Source organism: Gigantopelta aegis, chromosome 3 (assembly GCF_016097555.1).
Source record: "Gigantopelta aegis isolate Gae_Host chromosome 3, Gae_host_genome, whole genome shotgun sequence".
NCBI lineage: Eukaryota > Metazoa > Mollusca > Gastropoda > Neomphalida > Peltospiridae > Gigantopelta > Gigantopelta aegis.
Window position 1 is genome coordinate 88,824,221 of NC_054701.1, and position 19,399 is coordinate 88,843,619.

At 41.2% G+C, this 19,399-nt stretch overlaps 1 protein-coding gene across 1 annotated transcript in view; it reads left to right on the forward strand.

Annotated features, from left to right (window-relative positions):
* Window positions 1-18,607, forward strand: part of LOC121369281 (all-trans-retinol 13,14-reductase-like) — a 31,017-nt gene extending 12,410 nt beyond the window's left edge. Inside the window, exons 6-12 of the mRNA XM_041494246.1 lie at window positions 717-914; window positions 9,271-9,390; window positions 9,680-9,800; window positions 11,842-11,972; window positions 14,471-14,637; window positions 15,477-15,636; window positions 16,180-18,607. Coding sequence (XP_041350180.1) covers window positions 717-914; window positions 9,271-9,390; window positions 9,680-9,800; window positions 11,842-11,972; window positions 14,471-14,637; window positions 15,477-15,636; window positions 16,180-16,331 — 1,049 coding nt within the window. The 3' untranslated portion in view covers window positions 16,332-18,607. The remainder of the gene's footprint in view (window positions 1-716; window positions 915-9,270; window positions 9,391-9,679; window positions 9,801-11,841; window positions 11,973-14,470; window positions 14,638-15,476; window positions 15,637-16,179) is intronic.
* The last annotated feature ends 792 nt before the right edge of the window (window positions 18,608-19,399 follow it).

A 19,399-nucleotide genomic window follows, 5' to 3' on the forward strand; every position in this document is an offset into this window, starting at 1 on the left:
GTTCTATATTAGGTTATACTACATTAGTTTAAGGATCATATTCAATTGATAGTATAGTGTGGGTTTCCTCTGAAGACTATGAGTCAGAATTAACTAATGTTTGACATCCAGTAGCCAATGATTAAGTAACCAATGTGCTCTAGTGGTGTTGTTAAACAAAAGAAACTTTAATTTTTACTTAACCAGTAATATTTCCAGGGGGATATATCACCACAACAGACATGATACAGGTTGACATAAGATAAAGTATTAATCCTTTATACTGAAGCTACATTGCAAAGAATTATTCCTTTATTGACCTAATAGCAGCTGTGAAACAAAGATTATAAAATTAATAATTAAATTTCTGTTACATACATTACAACGTAACGTCATATCCCATTGGTCCAGACATAGCAACCGGAGTTTGTTCCTTTTTCGAGGAGCATAAAAATTACGTCGTCAGGAAACATCATATCTGATGACGTCATTTTATATGTGCAAGTTGTCTTATTGAGCATTATTGTTTATGGATAAAAAAATAATTCAAAATAAAGTGTGACGTTTTAGTGTTATTATTAGCCTGTATGATTCAAATTTAATTATAAGTATTGTCTGTTATTTATTTTATGTTCATCTGGGTATAAACAAAAGAATCATCCTCAAACTTATGTGAGAACAGCTTACCCGATCTTTAAAAATATAAAATGAATTCCTTGTTCACTTGAATGTTTCAGGTCTGAGTCCGAGTGAGGCTCCGTTCACTCTACATCTCAGTGTAATCAACCATTACCACAAAGGAGCGTATTACGTGAATGGCGGATCCAGCGAGATTCCTTTCCAGATGATTAAGAACATAGAGCGGTATGGTGGCCGTGTCCTGATTCAGGCTCCAGTCACAAAGATTTTGACCAATGAGAAGGGTCGAGTTACAGGTAAGCATCATTTTGACCAATGAGAAGGGTCAAGCTATAGGTAAGCATCATTTTGACCAGTGAGAAGGGTCGAGCTATAGGTAAGCATCATTTTGACCATTGAGAAGGGTCTGCTATAGGTAAGCATCATTTTGACCAATGAGAAGGGTCTGCTATAGGTAAGCATCATTTTGACCAGTGAGAAGGGTCGAGCTATAGGTAAGCATCATTTTGACCAGTGAGAAGGGTCGAGCTATAGGTAAGCATCATTTTGACCATTGAGAAGGGTCAAGCTATAGGTAAGCATCATTTTGACCAGTGAGAAGGGTCGAACTATAGGTAAGCATCATTTTGACCAGTGAGAAGGGTCTGCTATAGGTAAGCATCATTTTGACCAGTGAGAAGGGCCGTGCTATAGGTAAGCATCATTTTGACCAGTGAGAAGGGTCGAGCTATAGGTAAGCATCATTTTGACCATTGAGAAGGGTCTGCTATAGGTAAGCATCATTTTGACCAGTGAGAAGGGTCGAGTTATGGGTAAGCATCATTTTGACCAGTGAGAAGGATCGAGCTGTAGGTAAGCATCATTTTGACCAATGAGAAGGGTCGAGCTATACATGTAGGTTAGTATCATTTTGACCAGGGAGAAGGGTCTGCTGTAGGTAAGCATATTTTGACCAATGAAAAGGGTTGAGCTATAGGTAAGCATATTTTGTTTTGTCAGAAGGGTTAAGCCATAGGTGGACAGTCAGCTTTTTCTATAGACATTACCTGTCCTCAAACAAGTGCACCTCCCCCCCCCACGCAAGTGGTCTGGTCCGAACATCCCAACAGCCAATGGGATGGCCTAAATTCTTCTACTGCATACTGCTCTCTAGTTCCGGTCACATGACTGTAACTTCCTTCTTTTTCTCTTCGCTAAAGGGTCTGGACGTCCTTTTGCTTGGCTCTGTTTGGAGTCAACTTTTTTATAAGACCTTTGGTTTTGTATTCGTGTTTGGGTGAAATGTTTTTCACCTTCGTTTTCATTAGCTTTCGTATGTTCGTATGTTCTTTTCGCGTATTTCACTTGACTTTCCAAGCGTTTAATTACATGAAATGTTGTTTATATTGCCGGTTGTCGTGTCGGACGCCATTTGCAAAATGGCGTCTGTGTTGACTGGCTTTGTGTTTGGGTGAAATGTTTTTCACCTTACTTTTTGTTAGCTTTCGTTAGCTTTCGTATGTATTTCGCTTGACTTGCCAAGTGTTAATTACATGAAATGTTGTTATATCGCCGGTTGTCGTGTCGGACGCCATTTGCAAAATGGCGTCTTTATTTACCGGCTTTGTATTTGTGTTATGGTTGGTTTTTCTTTCTTTTCACAGATTGAAAAATTACTATTATCATATCTGATAATGTTCAGGCGACTAGTTCGAGCGTGTTACGCTGCAAGAAGTTAGTGCCGGCGGCGACCCACACGACTTATGTCCAGGTTGTCGTGTTCGTGTGGCCTCACTTCTAGATGCGACCTTTGTGCGGGCTTGTCTGATGTCGAGTTTGCAGCTTACCTGAAGGTGGTGTCAGCGAGGACCAAGAAGGTGGAATCTTCGAGGACCAAGAAGGTGGAATCTTCGCCTTCGATTGCTGACTCCGTGGCGGAAGTGTTACGTTCAATTCTACCGACCATGCTGGAAGAAACAATGGTGTCAATGGCGACCTTACCCAAACCGGCGGGTTCGGGGTCAGGTCCGGTTCCAGTCCCCTCTTCAGGGGGTGCGGCTTCTTCAGCTCCACCGATACCTAAGACTTCGGATGACAGGCCTGCGGTCTCTACGCAGCCCTCTAAGAAGCCGGCTCATTCAGATAGACGCTCCACGGATTCCAAGGCTCACCGATCTTCGGCGGGGAAGTCCTCTTCGGCGCATCGGAGCCGGGACCGTAGCCGTTCCACATGACCTGTATGGCTCCCTACGGGTTCCACAGATCGTCAGCGCCAACCTTCAGTTGATGTGGCTTCCAAGGCCTCCGAGGGCTAGACGGGACCATTCACGGTACGGTTAACCGGCGGCTTCCATTACGGTACATCGATTGACCTGTGCTCGAGTTCTACGAGACTTGGTGATGAAGCACCTGCGGCATCTGTCATTGAAGAGCCCGACTCTACGGACCATATGACTATGAGGGATTGCTTGGCGGCCGTCTATGACATGTTGCCGTCCTTGCCACATCCAACGACGATGTGGTCATCCGTTCCTTGGTATCCACACGGGACCGCCCACGGTCCGGTTCTCCGGTATCTCCATCGGGCCATGACCAGAGCGACTGGCTTGTTCACAGTGCTACGTGACTTTCTGATGATGTATCGGTTCTTGCGGTGCTGGAAGATCTGGATGCGGCGGACCACCTGTCACTGAGGGATTGTCTGGCTGTCATATCTGATATGCTACCGCCGCTGGCCCATCCACCTGTTTCAGCCAAGAAGGGTCCGGTTTCGATGATCGCCACGGAGGTTCCACTGGCAGATGTCGGCATTCGATCGTTGGCTGCCACAGGCCCCCGTCGGTTTACATGGCTACCAGTAACCGGCCCGTGCGGATCGTTGTTCCAGCAAGCAGACGGAGCCCTGTAACGAACTGGAAGATTGCTGTGTCATTGGCTCACCGTTCGGTACCGTTGTCCCGTGATCGATCGAAGTGGTCCCGTGATCGATCGAAGTGGTGCAGCGTCCAGGGTTACACCGGCTCCTGACGGGACCGTCCACGGTCCGTGTTTCCGATTGCAGCCAGTACATTGGATCGAAGTGCCTGTGCCAGGTTACTGACTGATTTTCCAGATGATGCGTCGGCACCTTCCGTTATAGAAGATCCGGATGCAGTGACCCACATGGCTGTGACTGATTGTCTCCCGTCTTCAACCTATCCTTCAGCGGTGTGGCGCCGGCTTTGGATGACGCTGTTTCCGGCGGGACCAGACAAAAGAAGAGTCCACACCAGTCAGCAGCTGATTCGGCGTTCAGGGTTTACACCGGCTCCTGACGGGACCGTCCACGGTCCGTGTTTCCGATTGCAGCCAGTACATTGGATCGAAGTGCCTGTGCCAGGTTACTGACTGATTTTCCAGATGATGCGTCGGCACCTTCCGTTATAGAAAATCCGGACGCAGTGACCCACATGGCTGTGACTGATTGTCTCCCGTCTTCAACCTATCCTTCAACGGTGTGGCACCGGCTTTGGATGACGCTGTTTCCGGCGGGACCAGACGAAAGAAGAGTCCACACCAGTCGGCAGCTGATTCGGCGTTCAGGGTTTACACCGGCTCCTGACGGGACCGTCCACGGTCCGTGTTTCCGATTGCAGCCAGTACATTGGATCGAAGTGCCTGTGCCAGGTTACTGACTGATTTTCCAGATGATGCGTCGGCACCTTCCGTTATAGAAAATCCGGACGCAGTGACCCACATGGCTGTGACTGATTGTCTCCCGTCTTCAACCTATCCTTCAACGGTGTGGCACCGGCTTTGGATGACGCTGTTTCCGGCGGGACCAGACGAAAGAAGAGTCCACACCAGTCGGCAGCTGATTCGGCGTTCAGGGTTTACACCGGCTCCTGACGGGACCGTCCACGGTCCGTGTTTCCGATTGCAGCCAGTACATTGGATCGAAGTGCCTGTGCCAGGTTACTGACTGATTTTCCAGATGATGCGTCGGCACCTTCCGTTATAGAAAATCCGGACGCAGTGACCCACATGGCTGTGACTGATTGTCTCCCGTCTTCAACCTATCCTTCAACGGTGTGGTGCCGGCTTTGGATGACGCTGTTTCCGGCGGGACCAGACGTCTTCCTAGAACTTACAGATTGGCACGTCCTGTCGATGGCTTCAGTTCAGCGTACATGTACATGGCGACCATAACTCCTCAGGTGCAGGATGCCAGAGGATATGCCTTGTTCCAGCCGTCGACTTCCGTGACGTCGATGTGCACTACGATTGCACACTATCGTCAACCGACTTGCCTGAAGCGATCCATTCTCGACTTTCAGCACAAGCCTGTAATCTTGGCAGACCTGTGGTCTACATACGGCTCTTTGCTGTGAAGGGGTTCGACGTTACAAGCGTTCCGGGTTGGTGACGAAGACAGTCTACTGGTCCGGTCACTTGTGTTGAGATCCCGTGCACCGATGTTCGAGGAAGGTTCAGCGACATTCGGCAGATCGTTCTCTATATCCGGTGGCGATGCAAGACAGTCGCTACTTCCGCTGGTTCCGGAAGTTATCCAGTTGCCATCGCGTGGTACGGGGATCATTGCGGCTTATCAACTCACTGACGTTCACTGTTGTTACCGCCAGAGTTCGTGACCGATGCTGTCTAGATGGTCTCTGCTGCTGTTTCGCACCGGGTGGTGTGACGACCGTGGATTTTAGCCGGTTGCTGTTTTGTGTTGCTTCACTTCCAGGTATATCGGGCATGTAGCGTAGCGAGTTGCTACGCTGTCTTGGCTCTTGCCTGTATCACGGGGTCGCTGTTTCCGATGTCTTGATTCCTGAATCACTCTATTACTGTTTCATGAAGTATCATTGCAAGAGTAATTTTGACGTCGGCGCAACATTTGACGCTTAGAGGTCGCGGTATCCAGTTTGTTTCTGAATCCATGCATTCAGTACAATAACGCAGATTTACTGATCCGGTTACCAGTCGCCTTGCAGTCCAGTCCTTGTTGGTGGCTGTGGTTTCCAGATGAAGCTGATCTACACATCAGCCTGTTGGAGATGTTGGCAGTTACGTCATCCTTCATTGGCGAGAGATGCCGTCAGGCGCCTCTCTCATGGTAGCCACAGACAGTACCACCGCAGTGGCTTATGTCAACCATTGGGGCGGAACCCACTCCAGCAGTCTGCTGCAGTTGACTTATCGTCTCTACAAGCTGGTTGACGAGATTCCGTTGCAACTTCGGGCTCGCCATATTCCAGGGGTTTCCAATGTACTAGTCGACACACTGTCTCGGCCGTTGTCTCCACATCAGATGGAATGGATGCTCCATCCCGAAGCGTTTCGATGGGTGTGCGACAGACTTTGCACACCAAACATCGATCCTTTCGCCACACGATTCAACCATCAGCTGAGGGTTTACGTGTCTCCGGTGCCGGATCCCGAAGCTCTGGATCTCGACGCATTGGCCATCAGCTGGGAACAGATGGACGCATACGCTTTTCCTCCACCAATCCTCCTTCCAAGGGTGCCGCTGAGGTTTTCAGCTGTACCATTGTCGCCTGTTACTCATTGCTTTGATGTGGCCATCCAGGATGTGGTATCCAGATCTAATACGTCTTGCCGATCCACATCCTTTATCGCTGCCAGACTGGGATCATCTGTTGCTGCATCCCACGTCAAGACTATACCATCCACATCCAAGAAAGGTTTTTCTTCACAGTCTACGGCGGCCATTTTGAAAGCGCACAGATCATCTACTACTGCGGCTTACAACTCAACCCTCAGACGATTCAAATACCTCGTCTTGCTGATTTTTTGCTGTATCTGCGGACCACTTTACGATTGAAGGGGTCTACCATCGCTGGGTACGTTTCGGTCATCGCTACTGTTCGTGATGTCACTACTGGAACGAAGTTATCGGGTATTCCTGAGATCCATAAGATGATCAAAGGGTTTCGCCTTGAAGATCAAGTACACCGGTTTTGGCCACCAAGATGGGACCTGAATCTGGTGTTACGAGCGTTATCGACCGCACCTTATGAGCCGATCGAATCCTCTTCCCTGCAAGACTTGACGCAGAAGACGGTGTTTTTACTCGGTTTCGCCACGGCTGCCCGTGTCTCAGAACTCCATGCTCTTGATGTAGACTTGGTACATTTTCACCGAGATCGGTGTGCAGTCAACTTGGGGTTACTCATGAACTTTGTTGCAAAGAATCAGTTACCAGACCAAGCGCCTTGTTCGTATGCTGTGCAGGCCCTCTCCTCTATCGTTGGTCCAGCGGACGTTGAGGACTTGGCGTTGTGCCCTGTCAGAGCCCTGCACCAGTACATCGAGAGGACCAGATCTTTTCGACAACATCGCAAAAGACTTTTCCTCTCCTGTAACCAGAGTCGGTTGAGGGATCTTACCAAGAACACGGTGGCCACCTGGATCCGGTCTTCTATCCTGACCACCTATCAGAAGGAGGGTTTACCTGCTCTGTCTGCTTCTAATCCGCATGAACTCCGTGCATTGGCTGCCATGATGTCCCTGCACTGCAACACACCCTTTCAGCACATTATCACTGGTTGGTTCTGGGCTACGGACTCCATCTTCGCCAACTATTATCTGAGGGATGTCTCCACAGAAGACGTTGAGGGGTTCCATCATCTGGGTCCGGTTGTTGCTGCACAGACTCTGTTGAATACAAGCCGTCCTCGTTGCCGTTGATGTCTGTCTGATTCTGCGCTGCATACCGAGATGTCCATCGAATCGACAGATGAGGATTGCTTAGACTTATGCACAGTTCACGTACTGGTGCCGGAACTTTTGTCTCGATAACCTTTACCCTGCACTCCATGTGGTTATTGGTTGTAGTTATTGAACTAACAGATCTTTGGTGTACTAGACAGAAAACACTCGGGGGTCTTGTTTTGTTCAATGTTCTGACGGATGCACCTCATTAGGTTGTCGCTTGTTATTGAAAAACTATAACACTTCAATACGTGAGGGTTACCTAACACCTGCATCCCTGGTGGCTACGTCTTCCCACCCTGTCAGAACCAGCATGAGATGTGGCTTCCGCCTCCTGGTCCATATGTTCTAGGAGCTGTACCTGCCACTGCTGACGGATACCACCATTCTGGTTGTTGTTACTAACATCACCTGCATTGGTCTGTGACGGGCATCCCTAGGAGGAGAGCTTACCAAGGTTGGCCTTATTCTTCCACTAGTCAGCCTCTTTCCGGTTGGGGAGTTACCACAAGCATCTACGGATCTCGGCACCCACCACCATCTGTTGAATGCTGCACTTGTTTGAGGACAGGTAATGTCTATAGAAATGGAGAAAACTTGGAGTGTTTTCTCTTTTATAGATACATTACCTGTCCTCAAGATTCATCCCGCCCGGGCCTCCCCGCTTCCTGTTCTCCGTGCGATGTGCTCAGGGAAAAAGAAGGAAGTTACAGTCATGTGACCGGAACTAGAGAGCAGTATGCAGTAGAAGAATTTAGGCCATCCCATTGGCTGTTGGGATGTTCGGACCAGACCACTTGCGTGGGGGGGAGGTGCACTTGTTTGAGGACAGGTAATGTATCTATAAAAGAGAAAACACTCCAAGTTTTCTCCATAGTAGGGCCCAAGAATGTATACTTGAACATATTTTAACATAATTGTAAAATTAAATTCAAATAATGAATGGTGAGCTTTGTTTCACACATGAGAAAGTTTGATCCGTATGCATAAAGGAACTCAAGGGAAGTAATCATTTGGCATAAAATAATGTTCATACATTTGATAAAAATGTTTATTGTATCTAGTTACATGAGAATCGTACTCTTTATTAATGTTTATTGTATCTAGTTACATGAGAATCGTACTCTTTATCAATGTTTATTGTATCTAGTTACATGAGAATCGTACTCTTTATTAATGCAGGGGCAGGACGTAGCCCAGTGGTAAAACGTTAGCTTAATGCATGGTCGGTCTAGGATCGATCCCCATCGGTGGACCCATTGGGCTATTTCTCGTTCCAGCTAGTGCTCCACAACTGGTGTAACAAAGGCTATGGTATGTACTATTCTGTCTGTGGGATGGTACATATAAAAGATTTCATACTGCTAATCAAAAAGAGTAGCCCATGAAGTGACGACAGCATGTTTCTTCTCAATATCTATGTGGTCCTTACCGGCCTCGGTGGCGTCGTGGCAGGCCATCGGTCTACAGGCTGGTAGGTACTGGGTTCGGATCCCAGTCGAGGCATGGGATTTTTAATCGAGATACCGACTCCAAACCCTGAGTGAGTGCTCCGCAAGGCTCAATGGGTAGGTGTAAACCACTTGCACCGACCAGTGATCCATAACTGGTTCAACAAAGGCCATGGTTTGTGCTATCCTGCCTGTGGGAAGCGCAAATAAAAGATCCATTGCTGTCTGTCGTAAAAAGAGTAGCCTATGTGGCGACAGCGGGTTTCCTCTAAAAACAGTGTCAGAATGACCATATGTTTGACGTCCAATAGCCGATGATAAGATAAAAAATCAATGTGCTCTAGCGGCGTCGTTAAATAAAACAAACAAACAAACTATGTGGTCCTTAACCATATGTCTGATGCCATATCACTGTAAATAAAATGTGTTGAGTGTGTCATTAAATAAAACATTTTCTTCTTCCTAATTAATGCCATTCAATTTGAGTTATGTTTTATTTCAGGTGTGCGGGTCCACAAGTCATCAGGAGATGTGGATGTCCTCGCCAAGATGGTTATATCAGATGCAGGAGCCATCAACACTTTTAAAAAATTACTGCCGGTTGAGATTGCGGTCAAATCTCGTACGTAGTTTTAAAAAAAAAATCAACTAGATTTTCATATTTTGCTATCAGATGGATACATCTTACAAGTTGGATACATCTGTATTTTAGGTGTGATAAATAGAGGATTCATCACAAGTGTTTTTTAATATGGAAAATATCAACCGAGTCTACCAATTAACTAGACAAGATTGACTTTTTGCATGTCTTGTATTATCCTCAGCTCTGTATCCAGTAATGAAAACAATGTTAAATACTGTTAGTATGTTCTGATAGTGAAGTAACATGTGATGTCTTGTATTTTCCTCAGCTCTGTACCCAGTGATGGAGAAACTTGGATCAGGATGTTCATTTATCACAGTCTTTGTGGGGCTGGCAGGCTCGTCAAGTGAACTCGGGCTTAAGGCTTCAAACACCTGGAGTTACTTGAGGTTAGTATCGCCGAGAATCAACCCCAGGAAGGTTCAGAATCTAATCAAAAACAGTCGAGAATTTAATAGTGAATCCATGGAGTATAGTATCCTAAACACAACCAACTGTTTGATAGTCATGATCATAACTATGTGACATCCAGTAGCTGATGATTCATTAATCATTGTGCTCTAGTGATACTGTTAAACAAAATTAACTTTTCTAGCTGGCTGGTTGCAAGGTTAACTTCATGTGAATCAAGGAATCGAAATAATTCAGTATCTGTCAGGTTACCACATCATGTTAAACACCACACCTAAATGTTGATAATGATAAGTGGAACTAACCTGCATGTTGTCCAAAAACATCCTGTTTTAAATTTCAAACATCCAAAGCCATGTCAAGTCATGTGGTTTTTACTTCTTTCTTTTTTTCCACAACACACTTAACCGAAAAGAAACCACATTTTCTAGTATAAGTAATAAGTAATTTTTATATATACTCTTCAAAAGAAGAAACGCAAAACCACATTGTCGTAACATTTGGAGAATTGATTTAATTGTTGAATGGTGAGTCCGATAATTACCAAATGTTGCAGGATTGTTCACAATTCACTCTAGTCCATTGTGAGTAAGTGATAGGACACACCACCAAGGTCAAGGTCATCTGGAGTCAATACCGGGTGTGGCCTCCGCGTGTGTTGACAACTGCCTGGCACCGCCTGCACATTGAAGCAACCAGAGTACGGATGACGTCCCGGGGGATGGTGGCCCACTCGGCCTGCAAGGCTGCTGCCAGCTCGGGCAGGGTCTGGGGCTGTGGTTGTCGATGTCGGAGGCATCGGTCCAACTCGTCCCATAGATGCTCAATTGGGTTCAAATCCGGTGATGTCGATGGCCAAGGAAGGACATTAATGTTGTTGTTCTGTAGGAAAGCCGTTGTGAGACGTGCTGTGTGAGGCCTGGCGTTGTCATGTTGGAACACTGCGTTGGCGTTGGCCATAACTGGAACGATGTGTGGCCGGAGGATCTGGTCAATGTAGCCCTGTGCATTCAGGTTGCCCTGCACGTGGACCAGGTCAGTTCTGCCAGTGTGTGAGATGGCTGCCCACACCATGACACTACCCCCGCCGAATCTGTCCACTTCCTGCACGCAGTTTGCCGCATAACGTTCACCACGACGCCTATACACGCGACATCTTCCATCATGACGTCGGAGCAGAAATTGGGACTCGTCACTGAACCACACCTGTCTCCATCGCAGTTGAGGCCATTGTCGATGAATCTGGCACCACTGCAGTCGGAGTCGACGGTGTTGTGGTGTTAAGATGACACCTCGAACTGGACGTCTGGCACGAATTCCTACCTCACGTAGGCGGTTCCGTACGGTCTGGTCGGATATCCTGCGCAAACCTGGTATTGCTGCGGCTGTGGAGGTGGCAGTAGTCAATCGTTCCCGAAGGTGGCGTACCCGGATGTAGTGGTCCTGCCCGGGGGTAGTGACCCGTGGTCGACCGGATCTAGGGAGGTCACGTGTTGATCCATGTTGCTGGTAACGGTCCCACAGTCTGGAGATGGTGCTTGGGGACACATGGAATGCCCTGGCAACGGCCGTTCTGGATTCGCCTGCGTCTAGTCGGCCGATGGCATTGTTTCTCTGCGGTTCACTGAGACGTGGCATGTCCTGGATTGTCAACTGTCGGCCAGATACAGAGGCCAGGCAAGCGAACACCCTGCACTTTTATACTGTCGGTGTTCATGTTGCACGTGCAGACAACGCACGTGCAGTGGTGACATGGTTTGCATGTGGCTGCGTTTTTGCGAATATTCACATTTTGGAACTTTATTGTACAGTAGCTGCGTTTTATCGAATGTAACCGTGGGAATGTGTTTGGGACATGCAATGACCTTATATTCACAAAGCATGAACCGGTAGGAAACATAAAATCGGAGTTATAACCCATTTGTACCCTTTTGCGTTTCTTTTTTTGAAGAGTATATTTATATGTATAATTATATAATATGTATATATTTTGTTGTTGTGAATGTGTTTTTATTACAGCAATGATTTGTGTGGTATCCTCGGTGATTACATGTCCCTGTCTGTTGAGGATCTGGAAACAGCCGAAATTCCTCTCTTATTTGTGTCATTTCCATCAGCAAAAGATCCTTCTTGGGAAGATAGATATCCAGGTAAAAAACCTTAATTAAAATATTCAGGTAAACTACATTTGTACATGTACCTTTATTAAAATATCCAGGTAAACTACCTTAATTAAATATTCAAGTAATCTACCTTGACTAAAATATCCAGGTAAACTACCTTAATTAAAATATCCAAGTAAACTACCTTGACTAAAATATCCAGGTAAACTACATCAGTTAAAATATCCAGATAATTTACCTTAATTGAAATACTCTGGGACCCTTCTTTTATTAAAATATTGTATATAAATATCACAATTGAAATACTTGGGTATACTACCTTAATTAAAATTACAGGTAAACTATCTTGATGTAAAACCTCTTTTTCTGCAACTAAACTGAAGGAGGTTTATTTTGTTAAGGCTTAGGTGTGATGGCTGTTCCACAGTTCCATGTTATAAATTTTGTACAGATGCAAATGAACTATAGACTCATTCTCCATATATATAAAAATATCAATGTTTCTCGTGAGTATCTATAAATTATACATGATTGTTTTTACATTTGTATATCAATGTTAAAGAGAGACTTTATGATCATTTCAATGGCTTGTTGTTTTGTATGAAATAAATGTAAAATATTCTGTAAGTTATATTTTGTGTTTGTATCTAAACATTAATTACCTTAAAATTTATATGCATTTAATTTAGTGTTTCTTGATTTGTTCACAGTTAGATATACAAGACAGGTTGTTTTTTGAAATTTTTTATATCCTGGTAAACTACCTGAATTAAAATATTAAATAAATTGCCTTAACTAAAATATCCAGGTAAACTACCATGATAAAATAGCATGTAAAATTTTAGTTCAGGGCTTCTAGAATTTTTTATAAAATTCACTATCCATGGGATCAGTGATTTAAAAAATTTACTAGCCATGATTAAAAATTCACTAACCCTACTTTACTTTAAGATAATACAATTTTACTAAATAATAGTAATAATAAGATATGTTACCTAAAGGGGGAGATAGAGCTTAAAAACACTAACACTGGGGGTGGGGTTAGGATATTCAATGACTTAACTGGAACATTTGACAAAAACATTTTCATTAGCCGTCGGGCATGGTAACAGTAGTTATTTACTAGCCCAACATTGAATATCACTAGCCTACCATAATCTAGAAGCCTGGTTAGTTTTAACCACAGATAATTTACCGTAATTGAAATACCCAGGGACACCTATTTTTATTTTAAAGTATTACATATAAAAATTATAATTAAAATACTCAGGTATACTACCTTAATTAAAATGACAGGTAAACTGCCTTAATGTAAAAACAGCTTTTCTGTCACTAAAATGAAGAATAGTTTAACAAGGTTTAGGTAATAATGTGCCATAGTTTAATTTTTGAACTGAGATAGGTGCAATGAACTATAAAGACTCATTCTCCATGTTTAAGCAAAATATGACTGTTTCTACATAATTATTTATTTCAATGTTTTAATATTTGTACATAATTATTTTTACATTTGTACATAAATGTTAAAGACAGACTTCATGATAATTTCATTGACTTTTCTTGTTTTGTATGAAAGGAATTTAAAATATTCTGTAAGTTTGTCTCCATTATGCTTTCTATTTCCATACCTTAAACATAAGTATAAACATGTAATGTGTTGTTTCCTGTTTTGTTGTGGGCAAACTAAACAAGCTTTTCTAGTCAGGAAAAAATATTTTATTTAAAAAATAGATTTAATCAAGAATCAAATTCTTTCCCCAAAGTTAAGAACATTTTACCATATTGTAGGAAATTTCATTTCAACTTATTTTCATGCTTATATCCAAGTAAGGTTCAAACATGCTGTCCTGGGCACACACCTCAGCTATTTGGGCTGTCTGTCTGTCCAAGACAGTGGGTTAGTTGTTAGTTGGTTAGTGGTTAGTGAGAGAAGAGAGTGTAGTGGCCTTACACCTACCCATTGAGCCCTTAAGAACTCGCTCTGGGTTGGAGCCGGTACCGGGCTTTGAATCCTGTACCTACCAGCCTGTAGTCTGATGGCTTAACCACTGCACCACCGAGGCTGGTACTACATTTCAAAGCAAAAGGTAATAAAAACGTTTTGGCGTGCAACCACCATTATGCAACTATGAGATAGCACCTTTAAAGGCATACTGTCACAGATTTAAGGACCTTATTTCTGTAAAAATGCATAATAAATCAAAATTAAATTAATTTTTACAGACCAAATCTAGCTATTGCATCACTTTAACTACACCATGATGGAGTGAAATCCATGTCAACCCTCTCAGCAATGTTAGTTTTTTAATTATGGACTATTGCCATAATTCAATTATTTTTACAAAATGTCATTAATAAGTGGAGTATAGTGGTTACGTAAATGGCTGAATAAAGTACATTATGGGACAAATCAAATATATATAATTTTAAGTAATACTTTGTTAGGCCATGTAGTAGGTCAGTGGTCTGTGACAATATGCCTTTAATACTGGTAATTAATGAGATGGTATTATTGTTTCCTCTAGGTAAGAGTTCGGCGTTGTTGATCACGTACGCCAACTGGGAATGGTTCTCAAAGTGGAAGGATGAGACGGTGCGACACCGCGGGGATCACTATGAACAGATAAAGACGGCCATTGGTCAGCAGATGTGGAAGCAGTGTTGTGACCTCTTCCCTCAGATAGCAGACAAGGTTTGTGTTATAGTCTTAAAAAACAGCAACACTTTCAGTGTCACATTCGTGTCTGACAGTTGTTAACATCTTATTGGTCACCCATTCTATACCATAAAGCAGACATTTGCAGTGGCAAGGTTGATCTAAAGTGGCTCATCGATGTCCAGTACCTCAAGATGGCAGATCCCATATTATCTATAATTTGTCCCACAGGGAACAAATTTTTTCATGCTATGCAGTTTTCTGAGCCAATATTTTTCTAAATTACACAAATATTTTAATGTGTTTTTTTTGTAAATTTCCAAAACACTTTTACTTTTCTTTTTTTGTCAAACCAAATTATAATTATTTACAAAAGACATTTTGTGGACAGAGTGTAGTTCATTTTTTATTTATCATTTAAACATAGAGTTTTCATACAAGGTATGTCCTGTAATCTTCCGGATGCTTTAGATTATCAAGCTGTAATTGTGGCTCGGGTTTACAACATTCATTCACTCAAGACAGATAATCTGTAATTCCTCGTACCCGGTAGCTTGTTAATTATTCTCTAAATGCCCACCCTCTGAAATCCTGAATCCACCATTGAGTAGTGTTTTGACTTTGTGTTTAAAGTTACACGAAAATGACACTTCAAAAAAAATAATTAAGTTTTGAAAAAAGATACTCATATTTTTATATATCTTGTCCATATTCATATTTTCTAAGTTAAACACAACCTATGTCAACACAACCTGACCCTGTTGTTATTTTCTAAGTTAAACACAACCTATGTTAACACAACCTGACCCTGTTGTTATTTTCTAAGTTAAACTCAACCTATGTTAACACAGCCTGACCCTGTTGTTGTTTTTCAGCTGGAGTATTTCGAAGTGGGCACTCCCGTCAGTAACAGTTTCTATTTAGGTGGACCAAAGGGTGAGGCATACGGACTGAATCTCACCAAAACGAGGTTCACGCTCGATTCCTGTCTGAATCTACGACCAGAAACTGGAATACCTGGACTTTTCCTCACAGGTAATATGGAAAAGTGCATCCTAGGTTCAGTACAGATTAAAGTAGTGACTTTATTGCCTGGTAGTCCATGTAAATATTGAAGATAATAAACTTGTTCACAGTTTGATTAGATGATTTCTGGAACATGAAAAAACAATGCTGTGAAGTAGAATTATTATTTAATTATTATATTTTAAAGTATATTTTGTTTTCCTTTGTGTATTTAATAGGCACATTTCGACTATTTTGGAGATGTTTAATTTCAAGTGTGTATCTTTACTATAAATATTATTATTTAATTTTTTCAAAGTGTTTTTTTTTGACATAACTTACTCTCAGTAGTTTTATTTAAAGTTAAATAATTCATAATTTGAATATTGTTAGTGGTTTTTTTGTTAAATATTTAAAAAATATTTATTGTTTTTAAAAATTCAAAATAACTTTCTTTATACATATTGGGTAATAAAAAGAAAGAAAATATGTCCACCCCACCCACCCCTATTATGCTGCACACAAACACACCTGTGTGGTGATTTCTACAACAGCCCTAATTCTTTGTTTCAGGCCAGGACACGAGTGTGGCGGGGATGATGGGCGCCATCATGGGTTCCGTCATCTGTGTGTCAAAAATCCTCAACCGGAATGTGTTCACCGATCTCATCAAGCTGTACAAAACTCTCAAACACAAGAAAAACACAAAAAATAAGAAAGAGTAACATGTCATACTCTGAATTTAGCTATCAGTAGTCATTTTTTATACAAACTGTCAAATGCCAAATTACATGTAGTTGTGTGTACAAACAGAATTGGGCATTTGTATACAAATTCTGAGTAACAGAATTAATCTGGTATTCAAACTGACATTAAAGTCAATATGACAATAAGAGAATTAACATTTTGTATACAAACTTTCAGTAACGAAATTAACCTTTTGGATACAAACTGACAGTAAATACAAATTTTCAGTAACGAAATTAACATTTTGTATACCAACTGATCGTAACACAGTTGGCCATTTGTGTATAAACTGACAGTAAATACAAAGTGACAGTAACAGAATTAACCATTTGTGTACAAAGTGACAATAACAGAATTGGTCATATGATTAAAAACTTGACAGTAAATACAAAATGACTGATAGAATTTACCATTAATTTGAATACAAGCTGACAGTTACAGGACTAAAGATTTACTTCACAATAAAGTAGAGTTAAAATCAGAAGAAGAAAAAAATGTTTTGCTCAGTTTTCGTTTCGTCAAATATTAGATGACATTAAGTGTATTTTCATTTCCAATAAAATCTTATTTCAATTTTTTAACAATTATTGAAAATCCTGCATTAAAATTGCTTTTTGGCTAAAAGGAAAAATAACAATGAGTTAACTCTCTTGAATAGTGATAACATTCATGCGATTTTTCCACATCTGCAACTGCAGCAAAATGGAAATGATCAAAAATGATATCACATAAGAAGACCCATGATATCCTTGTTTTCGAATGATGTTTAGAACATTTAGCTTTGGTATTTTGTAAGATGCTTTATAGTGCTTACTTGAAAGCAAAAGCAATAAGAACACTTTTCACTCATTATTGGGAATACAAAGTATACAGTCAAATAGATTTAAACCATATACAACTCATAGTTAACAATTTTATTATAAAGGTAACCTTTATATGTATACAAACTGACAAGGACAGAATTAACCATTTCTATACAAACCAACAGTGACAGAATTAACCATTTGTATAGAAACAAACAGTGACAGAATTTACCCTTTCTATACAAACAAACAGTGACAGAATTAACCATTTGTATACAAACCAACAGTGACAGAATTTACCCTTTCTATACAAACCGACGGTGACAGAATTAACCATTTGTATACAAACTGACAGTGACTGAATGAGCCATTTCCATATAAATTGTATAAAATTGGCTCTTAATATAGAAACTAACACTATACCTTGCTAAAATTTACTGTCTTTAGCCAAATTAAACATATTTCAAGGTAGCAGTAGCCACAATCCTCAATTTGTTTACTTTATACAAATGTGCCATGAAATTAGTTAATAAAATGAACATTTTATCAAAAGAGCTGGTGATTTTGTTCACCACCTGCTAGGTTGTATCACATCGGTGTTGTCATTTTACTCATGTTATTAGCATTAGCATTTTTGTATGAGGGCATTTGTTATTTTATACAACGATCATGAAAATATTTAAATAATTTGGCGAATGACCGGTGAGCAGTTGTTAACCACCAGTAAAACTGTATCTCTGTACAATATAGTTCAAAAGGAGTTGCAGTCAGTGTTTTGTAATGACTGATCTGACATTGGTGAGACAAATATTTATAACTACCAGATTCGTAATATATTAACTGTGTTTGTTACACCATTTGTTAATGATATTTTGTATATATGGCTGTTATGTTTTTTTGTCAAATGCTTTTTAAAAACAAAGAAATACAAATGATTTACAGTATATGATTCCAAAAAGACATGCGCTTATGGCTATCACCATAGCAAATTGGTTTGTTGTAGTCTGAAGCAGCTTATATATTTTTATATGAACCATTTTAGTTTCGCATTTTTTACGAATGAAACTTGGTGTATAGTTGCAACTATGAATGTTCAACACAATACATGTTAAAAAAAATATTGTAATTTGAATTGAATTATTTTTACTTGACTTTTTTTAACATGCATTGAGATGACCATCTACATTGTGTATGGATGCATCTGGCAGTGACATCGAATAAGTTCATAGCAGGGAAATATTTAATTTCACGGAATTTGTGCATGTTTGCCAGTGTGACAGGTATGATTTTCCAACAGCTGGAAATAGGCTGGTTATATACGTTTTTTATATCATTGTTAGCATACATGATTTAGTATAATTAAACATGTGTATGGATAATGTTCAGTGCTAGTACTCCTCTTTGTTCTTTTTTCAAACAAGGCATTAATAAATAATTTAATACCTATCTAACTACAGTATTTTATCTTATTTTTTATACAAAAAAAATTTCTAAAGGGTAATAATTTATCAATATCAGCTGAATGGATGAAATCTTAGAGCGACCGCGCATCAGCTGAGCTCTTTACCACTGGGCTACGTTCTGTCCCAACAGTCTACACATGATTTTTACTCTTTATATATGTAAGTATAGTATAGTATATATATATGCACTAGGAGTTTCTGTTTGTGGGTACCTGTGGATGTACACCTCTGGTATCTGGGGTGTCTGTGCAGGACACTGGGTTGGTGATTAATGTGACGAGGGTGCTCTTCCTCCCCATACATGAGTACGAAATTGTACGTTTGAGACTGTGCCCTCTCCATTTATGGATCCCCCAAATTCCAGATATCGTTCCTACGAGCGTACCCACTGTTACACACGTTAACAAATACAGTGTGTTTATTATGCAAGTTCTGAATAGCATTGTCGGTCCAGAACAAGTGGCTGGTTATAGAAATATCAACAAACAAAAACAAAACCCAAAACACCCAACAACCCCGAACCAGACCTGTCAACCTTTAGTCAAGAGAAAGCAGGAGGTGTGTGTTGAAAAAGCAGGAGATTTTTTAAATTCAAACAATTTAACCCAAAATCGCAAGATTTTCAAAAAACATTATTACAATAAGATATATGAATACTTTATAATGTCATATATACTTCTTAACCTTAGATCTTGGCATTAAAAAAAAATAAAAATATTTAAAAATGTTTTTATATTTTTTTTAAAGTTTAAATATTATTATGATTTAATACATATTTTT